Source organism: Natator depressus, chromosome 6 (genome assembly GCF_965152275.1).
Source record: "Natator depressus isolate rNatDep1 chromosome 6, rNatDep2.hap1, whole genome shotgun sequence".
Classification (NCBI taxonomy): domain Eukaryota; kingdom Metazoa; phylum Chordata; order Testudines; family Cheloniidae; genus Natator; species Natator depressus.
The window spans coordinates 3641696-3660886 of record NC_134239.1 but is presented as its reverse complement, the minus strand read 5'-3'; the positions used below and the strand labels follow the sequence as shown (position 1 = coordinate 3660886).

Below are 19191 nucleotides of genomic sequence, written 5' to 3'. Positions count from 1 at the left end.
TGTGAGAGGGACCAGCCCAGCTGGAGGGTTAGGGGACACAGCGGTTCCCACAGCTCTTAGACTGCACACGGGGGTGACAACCCACCACATCCACCATATTTTCCATGGGTGCTCTGGCCCTGAAGCACCCACAGAGTCGGCGCCTTTGAGATGAATCCTTATACTCAGGGATTGAGTGCATCCCCACTATACTGCAAGCATGCATTCTGGCACTGCGACCCTGCAGAGCTCTTCTTCAGGTCTGGGAGCTCAAAAGCTTCTCTCTCTCACCAACAGATGTTGGTCCAATAAAAGATATTGTCTCACCCACCTTGTCTCTCTAATATGAATCCTGTCATTGTGGCCCTGTTGGGTGCATCCTAATATACTGAGACCACGAATTTTAGCCACTAGAGGAGGAGTGTAGGTCTTAATGCTTGTAGCCTGTGTTTAGATCTTACTACACTCTGAGCCTGGGAGTTTTAATTGTAGCATGTGTATCCTCATGCCAATCCATGAAGGCAGTGGAGTTTGGAAATGAGGTGAACACAGGGCTGGCCTTACGGGTAGGCATTGTAGGGGGGTGGGATGGGGGTTCTGTGGTCAAGAGGCAAGGCGTGTGGTGGGGCTGCACTGTGAGGCCACGGAAGGGAGCTGGGGCAATGGGGGAGAGAAGTAGTGGGGCCCAGAGGTGATGGGGGGATTCCTCTGCCACATTGTCCTTCCCCACCCACACTTTTACAAAGGTTCTGTTACCCTTGGGCTCCCCACAGTGACCCATCTCCCTGAGTGGCTGCCGTGTCTCTTACCAGAGCCCAGCTCCGGCTTCTGTCATGGCCAAGGGGCGGGGCCTCAGGTGAGAGGAGGAGCAGGGGGTGGGACGGAGGTGGGCGTAATTTAGGCCGATTTATAGCTTTAGTGTAGACCAGCCCTTAGATTGGAAGATCTTTAAGGAAACAGTGTCTTTTTATTGTAACCCATCTGCCAGGTGGAGTGGCATTAATAAGTGCCAGGTTCAATGTCTAGGAGTTCCTTTTCAACAATATAACACAGAACTGGCTCAAGCCCCCAGCCAGTAACCTTGGAAAATTCCCACTCCTGGGGGCCTCTGACAGATAATACTTCCCCACTCGCAAGCACAGAGTCTGGTGAGTGTAGAAAAGAAACTTTGAATAAGAGGAGGGAAGTCACCCGACATTAAGTTAGGAAAACTCTACAGGCAGGATTCATAAGCACACCATGATCAAAAGACCCACCCCAGTGTGCGTTGAGCAGTGGCTTTTTCCTCAGGTTCTTGAGTCCAACAACCAAAAGTTCATTTAATGTGTCCCTCCCTTCTCCGTCCCCATTCACAGTTGTTGATCACGGTCAGTGAAGACCCAGAGTTCAGAAGTGCATCTGTGAGAGTTCACCTCCCACCCTGGTGGGAGGGGAAGGCACCTTGCCCGCTCTGCTGTTCGGGAGCTCGCTCTGGCATCAGTCACCCTGCCAGTCACTCCACTCGCTGCTCTAGCATCTGCTCACCATCCTGCTTCACCAGCTGCTCTACATGCTCTGGGATGTCTTGAGGTCCCCCACTTCATAGACTCTCAGGGCTAGAAGGGACCTCAGGAGGTCATCTAGTCTAACCCCCTGCTCAAAGCAGGACCAATCCCCAATTTTTGCCTCAGATCCCTAAATGGCCCCCTCAAGGATTGAACTCACAACCCTGGGGTTAGCAGGCCAATGCTCAAACTACTGAGCTATCCCTCCCCCCACACAGCTCTCAGTGATTTCACCTGTTAGTGGGGAAGTCTAGACCCGGTTATCAGTGATTTGAGCTCTATTGGTCGCAAACAAAAGACTCCCAATTGAGTCTTAATCACCTCTGTTAATACACAGTAAAGAGAGGTAGGTCAAATGGACACCACCAAGCACAAGAACATATCCCCAGCTACCCTCATCTCTTGGCACCCCTGTCCCCTCCCTAGTGAGTGCAATTCAGATGAGGGCGAACCTCTCACTCAGGGCAGGCCAAGCACAGCTCTGCTGCCCTTGATTCACACAACAAGGATAACATCCCTTTATTACCCCTGCCCCCAATAACAAAGTGATTTGCAATCCAACACCAGCCAAAAATGATCATTTAGGCAAAGCAGCCCCATCACGCTGCTCACCTAGGCAGGACTGGGTGTGTTCATGCAAACAAGGTCAGCTCCTGAAGGCCTATTACATGGCTCATCCCTAGATGTCAACGGAAAGCTCATTCCGACCCTGCTTACATTATTCTGCGTTGGTACAGCACCTGGCAGTCTAGGGTCCTGGCCCATGGCTAGAATTCCTAGATGATACAACAACACAAATAATAAAAAATAATAAATTCTATTTATATCCCACTAGTTCTCTCTATTTATCATGTCTTCTCCCCGGGAATACCAGTATGGAGGGAACGGAATTCATCTTGAGCTCCCATAATTACCTAGTAACCCACAATGCACTGCAAAAATGTCCCATGAGGTATTGCACCAGATGATGGAATGGGGGATACCGGGATGCCTACCCATAATGCCCCACACCATCTGCAGACAAAGCCTCTTGGGTGGCCCAGACGAAAGCAGCCAAATGCTCACAAACTCCAGCAACATGGCAACGTCGGCATCTGTCAGCTCCCAAAAGATCTGACGGTGAAACGTTTGAGGGCAGATGTGGCATGTCGTCCTGCACTTCCACAGAAAGTGCTGCTCCTATCTTCAGTGACAACCGCATTCCAATAACCTGTTAAAATCATTACCCAGAAAATGCAACCCTTTAAGGAATAGCAAGGATTTCACTAGTAAGAGGAAGATAAGTTAGAAAGAAGTAATCGCTCTTCTGTAACCTATTTTCCAGCCATAAGTGTTTGCCTTCAAGTTGAAAGAATAAAGACTTTGGAAAGTATCTAAAAGGAAGTAAGCTAATAATATTAAAATAGGAATTACAGCTTTTATGACCTCATTCTTAGCTCTTGATAACACAGTGGCATCTTTGATAAGACAATCTTGCTGATCTGTTTATCTTTTGATGAAAAGGTTTTTAGATTTACAATTGCCCACTGATACCTTCGACGCCTTACAATTAAAGCCTTCTGTCACACATATGCTACAAAGCGTCAATCCCAAGGACACATATGTGCCTCTCAAATCATAGCATATAAGGAAATAGTACAGAAGATTAAAGGACATACACGTTACCAGCCTCATTTCAGAACTTGTGTAAACACATTTATGGCCCATAGTGTTATCTCCTCTCACATCTGAGACCTGTCGCCTTGAAAGAAAACAGAATTCCTCCTAGGAATTACCTTAGCTAGCTGAAATCTTTCACATGATGAAATCAGCAATAGATCACATGCCTGTAAGTTATTATATTCTCCAAAGATCGTGCATAATAAGAGTTATGAGTATCTCTTCAATCCCGTAAAGGCGCAGGCAGGTTTGTTGTGACCTCACATTTTCAGAATAAATTATTCAATCTACACTGGTAATAAGCTTTTGATCACGGCCTCTGCAATCTACCAGACAAAGGTCTAATAAGGTCTGATGGCTGCAAATTGAAGCTAGCCAAGTTCAGACAGGAAATAAGGACACAATTCACCAAGGGCCATGGTGGATTTCCCATCATGGACAATTTTGAAATCCGGAATGGTTTTTGTTATTTTTTTCCTAGGAGACCAGCTGTAGTTCAAACAGGGATTCATTCAGGGCACTTCTCTGGCCCGTGTTATCCAGGAGGTCAGACTAGATGATCACAATGGTCCCTTCTGGGCTTAGAGTCTGTGGATCTAGAACACTGAGCTCTACCCTCACAAGACGCCAATGTCCGACGGTACGTCACACGGTGGCCGCTTCTCTCTCCCAGGTTCCGCGTTACCCACAAACCTTCGCTCAGCAGCCATTTCACCCAGGCCCTGAGGAACGTCCTGGAGGATTACACCCACAGCTTGCTGCAGCTGGGGGGGGCTGGGCGGGGGACGTGACGGCCATGCGGGTCTGCAAGGCGGCGCTGGATGGGGTGAAGGCTGATGAGGTCAAGGACTGTCTCAGCCTGGAGGCCTCCGTCAGCATCAGGGCCAGGAAGGGCAGGGCCCAGACGGCCTTCAGCCAGTGTGAGGAGCAGAAGAAGAAGCAGAACTTCAAGGGGAGCTTCCACGAGACCAAAGCAAGTGCCACACTGAGGTGACGGGCGGCCACAGCCACGCCGACCTGCTGTTCTCTGAGGGGCAGGACGCCGAGGTGTTCTCGGCCTGGATGGAGAGCCTCAAAGCCAGCCCCGGCCTGGTGTCCTACTCGCTGCACCCCATCCACAACTTGGTGAGGCAGGACAACCCCAAGCGGGAGGCGCTGAAGTGGGCAGTGAGCGAGTACTTCGCCGAGAGGGCCCTGTGGAGGAATTGCACCTGGAGCTGCCCCCGGGGACCCAGCGCAGCGCCCGGGACTCCTGCTCCTGCGTCTGCCCCGGGGATGGCTCCACCAACACCATGTGCTGCTCGCGGGAGCGGGGTCAGGGGAAGCTGATGGTGACGGTGGAGCGGGCCAGCGGCCTGTGGGGCGACTACACCAGCCGCACCGACGCCTACCCCAAGGTCTCCTTCCAGGGCCGGGAGGTATGGACGGAAAGCGTGTGGAACGCCGACAACCCGGTCTGGGGCATCTGCCTGGACCTGGGGCCTGTGCGGGTGGCAGGGACCAGCCAGCTCCGCCTCCAGGTCTGGGACGAAAACAACAAATATGACAGCGACCCGCTGGGGACCTGCAACGAGCCGCTGCGCTCTGGGCAGGGCTGGTACCATCCTCCCCCACAGCACCTACCCCGCATGCCCACCCTCCCCCTCATCAAACCAGATTCTCTCCTGCCAGGCCCAGTGGTGTTCAATGGCCCATTGTCTCTAACAGGAAGTGGCGGGTGAAAAAGCCTCACCCCAGCTGCCCAGCCGGCTGCCAGATGCTGGGTCCAGCAGGGCGGCAGCTGGCAGATGAGGGGGGACGAAGGCAGCTCTGGGCTGCTCAGCCTCTAGCTCGTGAACACGCACTGGGTCCTGAGGCAGGAGCCCTGCTCTTTGCTGGACCCACTGGAGTCAGGTAGTCTAAGGGCAGAGGAGCTAGGGGGGCAGGTGGGCTGAAAGTTCCTGCAGGGAGAAGCTGGCTGGAACGAGGGGTGGGGAGCAGGGGTTGGGGTCCCGGGGAAGGTACCCCACTGCTAAGGACCTTGCTACCCAGGGCTCCTTGGTTAACCATCCTCTCCCCAAAGTTTACAGCACACTGGCCCTCCTCTGCACCCCACAACAGTGCTGTGTGGCTGTTCCCAGCTGCCCAACCCCAGAGGTGGCTGCATCTCAATGCCAGGTGAGCCATCCCCGGGCGGCATCACTGAGCAGCTACTTCACAGCTGTCTCACCCCAGAGATGGCTGCATCTCAGTGCCAGGTGAGCCATCCCCGGGCGGCATCACTGAGCAGCTACTTCACAGCTGTCTCACCCCAGAGGTGGCTGCATCTCAGTGCCAGGTGAGCTGTCACGACATTATAAGCAGATGTCTGTTATAAGCACTGCCTGTTATTAAGGTTGCCCAAAGCGTCACGTTACAAGACCCTGTTTCCAGTTGCCTGGAACTTTGGCAAACTTTCCCCAAAAGACTGGAGTAAATGGGGACAAGGAGGCTGGAGAGATTGGGGCAGGGGAGAAACTGTGAATCGGGGTTGGAGAGGGAAGGCTGGGGCTGGCTGGGCAGCGAGACTGGGACTGGGAGCTGGGGAGGAGACTGGGACTGACTGGCTAAAGGACCTGTGCATTGCTACATGCTCATAACACAGCTCTGCACTAAGACAATGACCACAGTCGAGTCTCATGCTTCAGGGCTTCAGCTGGTCACCTGCAGGGGTCAGGAAGGAATCCCTTCCCCCCACATGCATAATTAACCAGCATCTGGGATTCCCCACCCCATCCCCAATTCCTCTGAAGCATCTGAGATCAGCCACAGCTGGAGACTAGACACTGGCTGGTTCAGTGCTCTGAGCTGGTCCAGAAAACCCCCATTCGGGCTGCCTGGCTGGTGGGGCAGGGTTGCCAGATATGAGGCTATGAAGGAATTTCCCCCCAGGGCAGACTGGCAGGGACTGTGGGAGCTTTTCTGCTCCCTCTGCAGCTGGCACCTCCTGGGATCATCGGGACATATCTCACCTCATTCCCTGCCACGGCAAGGGCCGCAGGCATGGCTGGCACCTGGGTCCTGTTCCCTGCCCCTGGCACAGCCTGGCCTTCTGAAGACTGAATGGTTTGGTCTAACCCAAGGGGTGGGCTCGATACAAATGTAGCTGGTAAAATTCCCTGGCCTGGGCTCACAGGGCATCAGACTAGATCCTCTAATCTTCTGGCCCCAACTCTGTGAAAGTACAAAGGATGCTGGGAATGGGGGTAGAGGGCACAATGGGACTGGGGGGAAAGAGGTAAGGGGAGCCCATAGGGTCAGTGCAGGAAGGACAGAGGCAGTGGTTCCCCATGGCACCCTGTAATGCCCAGCTGCCCTCACCCTGCTCCATGTGTCTTCAGTCCGTCATGGCACCAATCTCTCAGCCACTCAGAGCACCCAGAGTACCCCCACTTCTGCCAGCCCAGTGATTCTCAGTGGCTCATTGTCTCGATGCGGGAGTGGCAGGTGACAGCTAGCTCCTATGTTGATCTAGAGGGCGGCACCTTGCTGGTTAAATTGGGGCTGAGACACGGGGGCAAAGGCAGATCTGGGCAGCTCGGCCTCTAGCCGGTGAACGTGCGCTGGATCCCGAGACAGGAGCCCTGCGCTTTGCTGGATCCACTGGAGACGGTATTCTAGGGGGCAGGGCAACTTGGGGGGTGGGCTGAGAGGGGCAGATCCAGACCGGGGTGACGGACACTGGGGAGAGGGCATGCTGGGGAATTTAGGGGGGCAGCACCGTACCCCACTGATGACCACTGTGCTACTCAGGGCTCCCTGGATAACCATCTTCTTCTCAAAGACCACAGCCCTCATCTGTGCCCCCCAGTCTGGGTAGGCAGCTGTTCCCCAGTTCCCCCTCCCCAGAGGTGGCTGCATCTCAGCTCCAGGTGAGTCATTTTGGCATTGCAGACGGTGTTGGTAGCCTAGCCTGTTATTAAAGCGAACCCAGACTTCCCATCATATGACACTCTTTTCAGTTGACTCTTCCTTACTAGACTTTAACTATCTGAGCTGAAATTTTCCATGCTGGCCGGTGTCTACCGCAAGCTGAATATTCTGGGAGAATTTCAGCCAAAACAATTAATCCATTCCCAAGAGAGAGGCAAAGGAAAAATACAGTGTTTTGCCCACATTAAAAAATTTCTTGCCATCTCTTTTTTAACTGCTCTAGTGGCCTGGCTCTTCATACCGGGCCGGCGTCTGTTGCTGTCAGAGCAGGACTTTCCCTGTAATTTCTCCTCCAGGCCGGGCTGGGGCCGGGCAGTGTTAGGGGGCTTATTCCTTCACCCACTTACTTCCCTGGTCCTTCTCGCATGAACAGAGAGCAACAATACCCGAAGTCCAAAGGTGCAAACAATTCGATGTTTATTGGGGTGAACTTCCAGCAAGCATGATTCCAGTTTCCTTCCTTAGTGTCCCCCTTCCCAGCTCTGACACCACAGAGCCTTACCTGTGTCCCTGTTCCCATTCCTGCCCTTAGCCAAACATGATTCCAATTTCCCCACTCCCCTTCCTTGTTCCCATTTCCCCCTTTAGCAAAACATGATTCCATTTTCCTTACCCCCATTCCCTGTTCCCATTTCCCCCTTTAGCAAAACATGATTCCATTTTCCTTACCCCCATTCCCTGTTCCCATCTCCCCCACCCACACACCCCACACACCCACCCACTCACTTCCTGATTGACTGCAGACTGCATTTTCCACTTTTATGCATCCGATGAAGTGAGCTGTAGCTCACGAAAGCTTATGCTCAAATAAATTGGTTAGTCTCTAAGGTGCCACAAGTCCTTCTTTTCTTTTTGCGAATACAGACTAACACGGCTGCTACTCTGAAACCTGCAGACTATATAGTAATACTTGAGTTCTGCTTAGCTATACCTTAACCAATCATTTTCCTGAAATTTAACTAACCAATCCTGACGTATTGTAACATGACTATGTAACCAATTATATCCCACCACCTTAATTAGTTTACACCCAGCAAAATTAATTATACAGCAGACAGAAACAATCACAGAACCAGACAGAGATTATACAGACAAACAATAGCAAAGTGGGACGTATAAGGACAAAACAATACAGAAGTGAGGATTTCACATCCCAGCTATTGATAAGTGAGTTCTTGCCAGACAGGATGCTATCAAACTCAGTTTCCTTTTACATTTTCTAGGCACTTCCCTTTCTCTGGAGGCGATGGGCGTTATCAGGACAGGATTGTATCCTAACAGCCCAATAGCACCTGATTTCAATGTGACTAGTTTGGAATGGGAGGAGGTGACCGGTCGCTTCCCAGCTTATGGCTGCTTCTCTTGCTTAGCCAAAGGCCTTAGCCTAAGAACAGGGCCTCAGACTGTCACAGTAAGAGAAGGACCTTACACCGGCAGACAGTGATTTTGATTCTTTCTTTTATACCTCTATAACTAGACAGGTGATAAGAATACACCTAAATTCTTCGAGTACAGGCCTTTACCGACAGGCCTGAAGATCTATATCCTAACAGGCAACAGACCAGCGAGCAGGGAGCCTGCTGCTTCTGGGGTCTTAGCGACCCTCCAGTCCTGGCACCCAGGCGGTGCAGAGGAGGAAGTGTCTGATTCCAACACAGAGCGGATAAAAACTAGACCAAGGGGGGGAGCTGGAAGGTGCAGACTCGGGCAAGGAGTTGGGAGAGACCAGGAGGGCAGCAATGCTGTGACTGAGAGTTGGAGGAGGGGTGAGTGAGGCTGGTTGGGCAGGGAAGTTGGGATGGAGACCTGGCAGGCGGTGGGAAGCCTGGGGCTGGCTGGACAAGGAGACTGGGATGAGGCGCCAGGGGGAGGAAGAGACGGGACTGGCACTGGTTGGAGAGGATGGAGGAGAAGGGGTCCAGTTTGCGGCAAATGGGCAGAAGATTCTGTGCCCATGAGAGCACTCTGCCCTCCTGACCCTGGACAGGACCCCAGGATCCCCAAGTGCCACTGTCTTCTGCTGGGGAAGGTAAATTACCCAGAGGGTTGCACATGTCATTGCTTCTCCTGTCTGAGCTCAAAGCACCTCCTCCCTGGGCTCCTCGCATCCTTCTGCCCCGCCACGAGCTGCCTGGGTGCCTCCTCCCATCCCCCTCGAGCTCAGGGCATCCATTCCCATTTCCCCCCATTCTCATTTCTTTTGTGATTGGCTGGCAGATCAGTTATTCAGGGTGTCGACAGGTTACACCCCACTGGGAGGCTGAGCAAGATTAAACTGGGCGTTGCTGGGACAGGTTAATTTCTGGGGGGGAGGGATAGTTCAGTGGTTTGAGCATTGGCCTGCTAAACCCAGGGTTGTGAGTTCAATCCTTGAGGGGGCCATTTAGGGATCTGGGGCAAACATTGGGGATCGGTCCTGCTTTGAGCAGGGGGTTGGACTAGATGACCTCCTGAGGTCCCTTCCAACTCTGATATTCTATGATTCCAGATTTAGCTGATGCTGCTGGCTCTGCTAACCCGATGCCAGGGGCTCTGGGCGTCCCCCATTTCCTTCTCCTGGGTTCCCGACTACCCCCCAAAATGTGCAGGGCTCTGCCCGGCGACGCCTAGAACAGTCGCTGACATTTGGGAACTGATTGGCTGCGACATTTAAAAATGACATCGAAACCGAGAATAGCCAGATCTGTTTAGTGCAGTGGTGTCGTCGCCAGGTTGGTCCTGCTGTAATAGAGAGACAAGGCGGGTGAGGAAATATCATTTATTGGACCAGCTTCTCTTGGTGAGAGAGACAAGCTGTTGGGCTGCACCGAGCTCTTCTTCCTGAGACACGAAGAACCTTGGAGAGCTGAAGGCTGGTCTCTCTCACCCACAGACGTTGGTGCAATAAAGGATATTTCCTCACCCGCCTTGTCTCACTATAATGTTTATGTTTATTATGCTAGCATTAGAAGCCTAAAGGGAGATCACGGCCCCCCCCTTGTGCCGGGCGCTGCACAGACCCAGCTGACTGAGATCAAGGCACCGTTATGACTGGCTCTGTCCAGACACACAGGGAGAGAAAATCCCTGTCCCGAAGCTCTAAGCCAACAAAGGCAGGATTATTCTCCCCATTTTACAGATGTGGAAAGTGAGGCCCAAAGAGATTAAAAGCTTTGTCCAATGTCATATGGGGTCTGTCGCAGAGCTGAGAATAGAACCCAGGAGTAATTGTACCATTTCCGCTCCTTACGTGCCAGGCGAACGTTCCTGTAAGCTCTCTTCTGCGTTCTCAGTAGTGAGACAGAGTAGCCAACAGATAGAAAAATCCACACAGCAAGTTACCTGCCTGGAAAGAAATTATGATTATTTATTATCTGAATTATGGATGCACCTGGGAATCCCAGTCATGGATCAGGACCCCATTGCACTAAATATGCGTTGAAAATATTGTCCTGAAATTGCCTCATAGCCTCTGGAACTCATTGGCACAGGAGACGAATAGGGCCGAGAGTTTAGCAGGATTCCAAACAGGACTTTCTTTGGACATTGGGAAAACCAGAATTATAATCCGAAGGGGTTTAAATAAATTTGTTTAAAAGGGATATGTCTTATGCTTCAAAGTCTGAACCCACCTCTGATTAACGAGGGGCAGGGGGAATTGGCCTCTGTTAGAGATTGCAGACTGGGCTAGATGGGCCCTTGGGTCTGATCCGGGGTGGTAGGGAGGGTTCGGGATACCAGTCTAGATGGGCCTATGAGTCTGAGGTGGGTCTGATTGGGCTGATGAAACCCTAGAAAATGACCCTCAATCGGTGGCTAAATGTAATAAAATACACCACTTTCAATGTCCACTAGGGGGCCCCAGTGGTTGACAAAAAGACAGTGGTAATTGAATGCCTCTGTCTCTGTCTCTCTCTCTCCATATAAGTAAGTTAACCTGTGGAACTGCCTGCTACTGAATTATGATTCATGCAGGATCTCTATATGTCTCTCCCTGTAGGGGTTTCTGAGACTGCCGCCCCAACACACCAGCCGTGCCCAAGCCTAGTGTCTTCATGCTCCTCTTCCTATTCCTCCTCCCCGTGGTCTCCCCCGAATGCCAGACGGGCACGGCTGCTGCATGCACGAATGCAGCCTTCGTGCCCGGGCACAACCTGGTGGGGGAGGGGATTGATGTGACCACACTGGGCCGGACGGGGGCCTACTTGGTGGACACCAGCCAGTGGCGCGGCCCGAATGGCACCTGCACCCTGTGCCGGAACCCGCTGCAGGGAGGCCAGTGGCAGAGGCTGCCGCTGGCCGCGGTGGACTGGAGGGTCCGCGTCTCGTGCCAACGAAAGCTCAGCAGCTCGGTGCAGCAGTCGGCCATGGGCATGATGGAGTCCGCGGCGTCCGTGGTGCAGAACGACTGGAAGGTGGGGCTGAAAGTGTCCATGGTGCCCATGGTTAATGTCCAGGTGGGGCTGGCCGGCTCACGTTCCAAACTGGCCGAATTCGTCACGCAGAAGTCGCGGAAGGACAAATATGCCTTCATAAGGCATGAGGTTTCCTGCCAATATTATGGGTAAGGACCAGCTTGGACACCTCCCAATCTGGGGATGGCTCGCCTGGCACTGAGATGCAGCTAGCTCTGGGGAGGGGCAGATGGGTTACAACTGCACAGTGATGACATACCAGGATGTCTCGCCCAGTGCTGAGATGCAGCCACCTCTCGGGTGGGGCAGCTGGGAAACAGCTGCACAGTGGTACCACTCAGCCATCCAGGGCCTTTCCCTTGTAGGGGGCTGTCTCGTTCTGGGGTGCAATCAAGGCTAGTGAGAGGTTGTGTCACTGCTTGACTTGTAACCCTAAATGCTTCAAAAGCCTCTGCCTCTGTGAGTCTCTTCTCTGGACGCCCCACAAGCCAGCAGTGAGCCAATCTACTCTGATCCCAGCAGCCTGCATGTTAACCTCCAGCACAGTCTGGTCAATGACCCCAACATGCTTCCCATCCCAAGTGTCCCCCAAACCATTTGCTTTGCAATGTCTGGCCCTCTCATGGCCCATTCTGAGAGATTTAAGGTTCCTTTGTTCCTTTAAAGATACAACACTCAGCAGCTTGCTGGGCTAACTGGAGTTCACATGCACTTTACATCAAACACAGCACAGGGAGGGGTTAGCAAGTTTCTGAAGTAAGGGAGAGAGGAGGGTGAGTGAGGTCAAGCACAAGGGATAAGGACAAGAGTGATTACAAGCAAAGTGAAAAGCGCTTTCTGATGGCTAAGATGTAACAAAACAAGGCACAACCTTTGTGCAAGGCAGTTTCCTTATCAATCTACCTTCCAGCGAGATGGTTGACCACCCCTCTGGTCGAGATCTCCCACTGAGTCCATTGTGTTTGGGTCCTTTCTCTTCTTAAGTGAAAGATCATTTGGGGTCCTCAGCCCTTCCCTTGATAGTCCAGTGAACCTTTGCAATGGATTCTCCTTACAGTCACCCCGCCATAGTAAAGTCCACCCAAGCTGTGAGGAAGGTGACGTGGAGTCAGCTGGCCAAGGAAAGTCCTTACTGGTTTCTTCCCCTGCTTGGGGTTGCTAAAATGCAAATCGATCTGTTTCCTGCACTCTCCTCCCCCTGCCGTCTTAATGGTCCTGTTGACCCTCATTTGCAGTCCCCTTGTCTCTTACTGCGCCTTGGAGATGCCTTCCAGGGACAGAACCACAGTCCTTTGTCGAGGGTGGAGTATCTATCGCCCTACCTGGCAGACTCACTCTGATAACAGAATTTCCCACCCGTATGCGTGTTTGGATGTGTCCTCCATACAGAGGCCTCGCATTGATAGCAATGAGCAGCGTGGCATTAGCTTGCTGTTGATAAGTTTACGTGGCCCTTTTTAGATTCAGGTGACGACATGAGTGAGGTGGGGTACACTGAACTGGTCAGGCCAGCTGAGACTCACTGCCAGATACCAGGGAGCCCTTGTCCTCTGGCATTGGGGTGCTGTTAGGGTCACACCTGAGCCACAGGGGTGCTGGCTGAGATCCAGCCTGAGGGCAGGGGACTGGCTGGGTCAGTGGGGTGGGGAATGGGACATGGGGTCTTTCCCCTCTAGGGGCTGCTGCTCTGATCTGAACCTGGCTAGCTATGGAGGATTTTCTAATTGTCCCATAAATTCTTTGGGTCCCTGGGGCAGGTTCCGGGTCAGCGAGAAACCTCCATTCACCAGCCATTTCACCCAGGCGGTGAAGAACCTTCCAAGCCTGTACAACAAGGCCTCCGAGCCGGAGTACCATCATCTGATTCAGACCTACGGCACCCACTATGTGTCCCAGGCATCCCTGGGGGGCCGGGTGCAGGACGTGACTGCGGTGCGGGTCTGCGAGGCGGCGCTGGATGGGCTGACCGTAAATGAGATCAAGGACTGTCTGAGCACAGAGGCGGCCGTGAATATTGGGGTGGCCTCATTGCAATTCAGCTTCAGCAAGTGCAAGGCGAAGAAAAATAAGTTGAAATTCCATCAGAGCTTTCACGAGACGTACCGGGAGCGCCACGTAGAGGTGGAAGGAGGGAAGAACACGGCCGACCTGCTCTTCTCCAACAATTACGTTGGGGTCTTCTCAGACTGGATGAAAACCCTGGAGTCCCTCCCTGGCCTTCTCACCTACTCCTTGAGGCCGATCCACACCTTGGTGGGGCAGAACGACCCCAAGCGGGAGGCGCTGAGGCAGGCAGTGAGCGAGTACATCCGTGAGAGGGCCCTGCGGATGGATTGCACCAAGAGCTGCCCAGCGGGGACCCGGCGGAGCGCCCTCGACCCCTGCTCCTGCGTCTGCCCTGGGGACAGCTTCACCAACACCATGTGCTGCTCGCAGCAACGGGGCCTGGCAAGGCTGACGGTGACTGTGGAGCGGGCAAATGGTCTGCGGGGCGACCCCATTGGTGCTACTGATGCCTATGTCAAGGTCTTCTTTGAAGGGAGGGAGATCCGGACTCGCACCATCTCGAACAACAACAATCCTGTCTGGTACAGACACATGGACTTCGGCACCATCCATGTCACCATCGCCAGCCAGTTCCGTGTCGAGGTATGGGACAAAGACTGGAGGAGGGATGACCTGCTGGGCTCCTGCACGGTCCCGCTCAAATCTGGGGGGCCCCGCCAGAGGGAGTGCTACCTGAAACGTGGCCGCATCTGGTTCCGTTACAGTCTGCCCTGTGGGCCCAACCTTCGGGGCCAGCGATGTTCTGAGTATGTTCCCCAGCCCCCCCAGCACAGCATAGTCCAAGGGAAGGGGCAATGGTGAGCGCCCTGGTTAGGGAATTGAAGAGGGGCACGGGTGTGCATTGGTCAACAGTGTTCCCTGTCCCTCAAACCATTTCCTAGCTCCCATTCTTCTGATGCCACTGGGCTTCATGCTGTCATTTCTGCTCGGGAATCGGTGTCTCCTATGCCCATAACGGCCTCCTCCCTTCCATGGACCAGTCACCCTCACAACTCTCTCTGGAAAAGCATCCCAGCACTAACTGCCAATTCCTGAGCCATTGAACCAGTACATACATGAACTGTCTCCAACCAACCAACCAATACAGCACTGTATGTATCCAGTGCATCCAAACTATCCATCAATCCATCCAACCAATCAATGTATCTATCGAGAACATCCATGAAATCTCTCCAACCAATCAGCCAAGAAATCAACCAGCCCCTGTCTGTATCCAGTGCATCCAATGTATCCTTCAAACCAATTAATGTATCAAGGTCATCCTAGCAATCCATCTAATCAACTAAAGTATGGGCCCCCTACATCCAACATCTCCATCCAGCCAATCAATCAACCAATCATTGTATCTAGTGCTTCCAACATATCCAAGCGTAATACTGACCGACCCGGGTCATTGGCGAGTGGGACTGAACCTGGGACCTTTGGGGCTAAAGCCATGAGCCTCTACCGCATGAGCTAAAAGCTCGCTGGCACTTAACCCAGGCTGTAAAGCAGCCAGACTTCACTCTCCCTCTAGTAGTCTCAGTGCCTCAGGGTTACATAAGCAAGCAACCAATATATGTATCCAGTGCATCTAATGCTAATATAACATTGGCAATTGGTAACATTCACAATTAACACCCAGGAGGACATGCCACAGGGCTATTGATTCAGGCTGTTAGCAGGCTCCAGGAGATGGCCCTGCATTGGGGTCACATTGGAAAGGACAAATCCCCCTAACTCTGGGTTTAAAGTGTCTTCCTGGGTCACCCCTACCTGCATCTGCTGACAGCCAGGATTAATAGCTCCATGGTGCAGCTAACTGGTAAATGTGGGCTGTTAACTCTGAACCCTACTGACTGCAAGTTAAATAGCTCCAGCACGGAAAACTGCCAGGCAGCTTTGCAGCTCCACCACAAAATGATTTGCTTCTGGGAGGCTTCCAGATCTCTGGCTCTTTGCAAATGTATCTCTCTGCCTCAATAAATATTTGTGAAAGAAAGTTTGTAGACAGGAATCCGTGTCATTCTTCTAACCCCACTGAGTTGGACCAAGATGGAGCAGATTAGAAATGAGCGAGTGCAATACGTGTTTGGGGACACTAAGGGGGCACTGGGCCGGAGGGGAGAGAGGCGTGACAAGACAGGGGAGCTGGACAGCTGGATGAGTTTGCTGCAATGGGGAATCCAGTGTAATGTGGCTAATGCCAGTCAAGGGAAGTGTTTCTTTCAGGGACATAGTAGGGTGGCTAGCAGAGGTACACAAGGAGATGGACAGGTTTATTATGGGGTATTAATAGTGCACAGCTGATATTTGCAGGTTAATAATATTGCCAATGTATCGTGGAGGGGATATGCAGCTTCTTCCATCTACAGGCCATATATAGGACCAGCTCGTACAGGGGGGCGGGGATTGGGATGCATGGCAGTAGAGGGCAGTTTGCTGCAGGGAATGCCTTGGGGGGCTCAGTAGGGGGTGCTGTGCTCGGACATTAAGCACTGATCCCAACGCCCCAATGTGGCGCTAGGGGGCACTATGCTGCAGACAGCAGGGTAGGGGGCTCAGTAGGGGGCGCTCTCCCTTGGCCATCCCGCTGGCCCCTGTGCCCCAGTGTGGTGCTAGGGGTCGCTGTGCTTCCAGGAGTGGGACAGGAGGTGAACGTTGATGGTTGGAAAATGGTTTACAAAGATATCGGTTGCTTCGATCTAACTTATCTTTCTCTTACTAGTGAAATCCTTGCTGTTCCTTACAAGGTTACATTTTCCGGGTACTGATTTTAACAGGATATTGGAACCCGGTGATCACTGAAGGTAGGAGCCACGTCTCCTGTTGAACACCAGATCTACATGCCACATCCACCCTTGAAACTTTCACTGTCAGGTCTTTTGGCAGCCGACAGGCGCTGTCTGACATTGCTGGGCTGCCTTTGTCTGGGCCACCCAAGAGGCTGGGTCCTCAGCGGAGGTGGTGCATTTTGGGTAGGCTTCCTGGTATCCCCCATGCCACCATCTGGTGTAATGCTTCATGGGACATTTTTTCAGTGCATTGTAGGTGACCAGTTGTAGGAGCGTCAGTCTCGGAGGAAGGCCATGCCTCCTCAATCTTGGGCCCCTGACAAGACAAGGGTTACTGGGGGAGAATTAGCCCTGGCCCCCTAGGTAGCGCTTAGAAACAACCAACCGTCAAGGGGCTCAGGCCTTCAGGCAGAGCAGAGCCCCAAACAGTCTAGGGGCTCAGGCCCTCAGGCTGGGTGGAGTAATAAACAGTCTGACATACTGACTCTGGCAGACCTTAGACAAGCGCTGGCCTCTTGCCCTAAGGTGGGGAAGCTGCCACTCCAGGGGTGGGGCGGCTGCAGGGGGTAGGGGGACCCAGGCCCACCTTACTCCACCAGGTCCCAGCCCAGGGCCCGAACAGTGGCGGATGGTTCCACCACTGGGTCAGCAGCAGGGATCCGACCATAACACGCTGAGCCTGAGCGCTGGTTAAAGCTAATCTCTCCGCTGGCCACGTAAAGTGCTTCCCCCAAAGCAGGTCTGATTGTCCAGCCGGCTCCCCGGCCCTGCTCCCTAGTCTAACCCTAACCTGACTCCATTACTCTACCCCTAAATCCTGCTCTAATGATATGCCTGCTCCCCTCCCCTAACCCTAACGTAACCCCTACGCTAACCCTAACCCTGCTCCCCTTCCAAGATCAGATCATTGAGAATGGACCCATCTAACCTGATATCCCATCCCACCCCTGCCACCCCAGATCAAAGTCAGACCCAGGGGCCCATGTAACTTAGTATCCTGCCCCCTCCCTTCCACCCTGAATCATGCCCATCTAGCCTGGTATCCTGCCATCTCCATGCCACCCCAGGTCAGACCAATGGGCCCATCTAGCCAGTCTTACACTGTGGCCAACTCTGGAATAACCTGCCCTCCTGGGCGCACTTTCCTCCTGACCCTCATTAATCAGAGGGCAGTTGAAGCCCTGGAGCATGACATTTACAATCCTTTCAAACATATGTGTTTTAAACTCTTAGGAGTATAACTCTGGCTCTTCCATTCCCCATATAAAGATCCTATTCCGAATCCTAACTCACATCCTGTGCCAATGAGTTCCACAGGCTACAGGGGGAATTTAAAGATAGTATTTCCTTTGAGTATTTAAGGTTAGTGGGTTAGAGCAGAGTGGGGATTCCTGGCTTTCATCTCCAGCTCTGGGAGAGGAGTGAGGTCTAGAGAGTTAGAGCAGATTCGAATGCACAGAGATCTATTCAGGCGTTCATTATTTTTAATAAATGAGCTGTACAAATTGGCAGAGTCCATACGTGTGTCTGTATGTCTACAGGTGCGGGCATGGAAAACTGCCAGACCAGCCAATCATTTGTCAGCTGAGATGCTGTAATGAGCCAGCCAGGGGAGGGGAGAGCGACACATTTCCCATTTGCACCTCTGTTTCCCCGCAAAGGACTCCCTACAAAGCATGTCCCATCCCATGATGTAGGGAGGGGACGCGGCATCGCGAGGCCAGGAGGCGGAGAAGCAGCCAGAAGGGCAAGCGCAGGATTTCTGACTCACAGCTCGGTGATTGCATGTGGAGCGTGAGGGGCAAATTCCTCAGTTGTAGCTGGCAAGAAAGACATGGCTCGTTAGGGTCACTGAGATCAGAACCCAGCCCTGACTCCACTGGGTCACTTTGCATTTTCTCCAGGGTCCCAGAGATCAGCACACACACAATGGGGGCGCTGAGCTCTGTAGGAGCCAGTTCCTCAGCCTCACAACTCACAGTCCAAGCAGACAAGACAGACCCAGAGTGAGGAAGGGAAACTGAGGCACAGCATGAGTCAGCGACTTGCCCACGGCCACACAGGGTGTTGGGAGGTGAACCCAGGAGTCCTGGAATCCTTCCCCAGGCCACAAACACAAGAGCACTCCCCTGTTCTCCAACACCCAACCTGGCTGATGTGTCTCTGAGGGTGGTGTGGAATAAGTAGATTCTGCAACACCTCAGCCTTCGCCATCCAACCAGTGTGACCATTGCCAGAGTCTGCAGAGAGCCTGACACAACCGCCCTGAGCAGCGAGAACTGGCTGCATTTGTCTCTATGGGCTTGTTCACTTGAAACTAATGATGTCACTTGCTGGCACATCACTGTACCTTGACCTACTGATGGTTTGGGCGGATGAGGCAAGGGAAGGGAATGGGGGTGATACCCATGTGGGATGGGACAATTGGGAGTGGACACGGAGAGACCAAACAAGGATTCATGTCTATAGTTTAACTCCCATTGATTCTGAAGCCTAATGATAACCCTTTAAATGTCAGTTTTTACTCTGTCATTGCTGATGATTTCAGCAGAGGGGTAGGAGAACGGGGGGGAGTGGTGCCCATGTGGGGTGGGGGGCAACTGGGAGCTGACACAGGGAAGTGAGGAGTGTTCATATCTATCATCCCCCCGCCCGCTGACTCTGGAGTCTAATGATGACATGTAACAATAGCAGTTGTCACTATTCAAGAGCCCTGAGCAGGACTATTTTTTAAATTCCTCCCTGCGATACCCACTCCCATGTGAGGGTTGCCAACTCAGACTGGACACTATTTGCGGCAATGGTCCAACCGAGTTGGCAACC

The 19191-nt window shown here is 52.8% G+C and overlaps 1 protein-coding gene and 1 pseudogene across 1 annotated transcript; both read left to right on the top strand.

Annotated features, from left to right (window-relative positions):
- Positions 1-812: 812 nt before the first annotated feature.
- On the top strand, positions 813-4903 carry LOC141988958 (perforin-1-like; annotated as a pseudogene).
- A 429-nt stretch (positions 4904-5332) lies between these two features.
- On the top strand, positions 5333-14395 carry LOC141988949 (perforin-1-like). Its single transcript, XM_074955097.1, has 3 exons — positions 5333-5339; positions 11145-11676; positions 13285-14395. The coding sequence occupies exons 1-3, from the start codon at positions 5333-5335 to the stop codon at positions 14393-14395; spliced, it is 1650 nt and encodes a 549-aa protein (XP_074811198.1).
- The last annotated feature ends 4796 nt before the right edge of the window (positions 14396-19191 follow it).

Bases quoted from the DNA above. Each gene is read 5' to 3' on its own strand.
- LOC141988949 (XM_074955097.1), top strand. The intron at 11,677-13,284 runs GTAAGGACCAGC...TCCCTGGGGCAG, and splicing joins GTTTCCTGCCAATATTATGG to GTTCCGGGTCAGCGAGAAAC.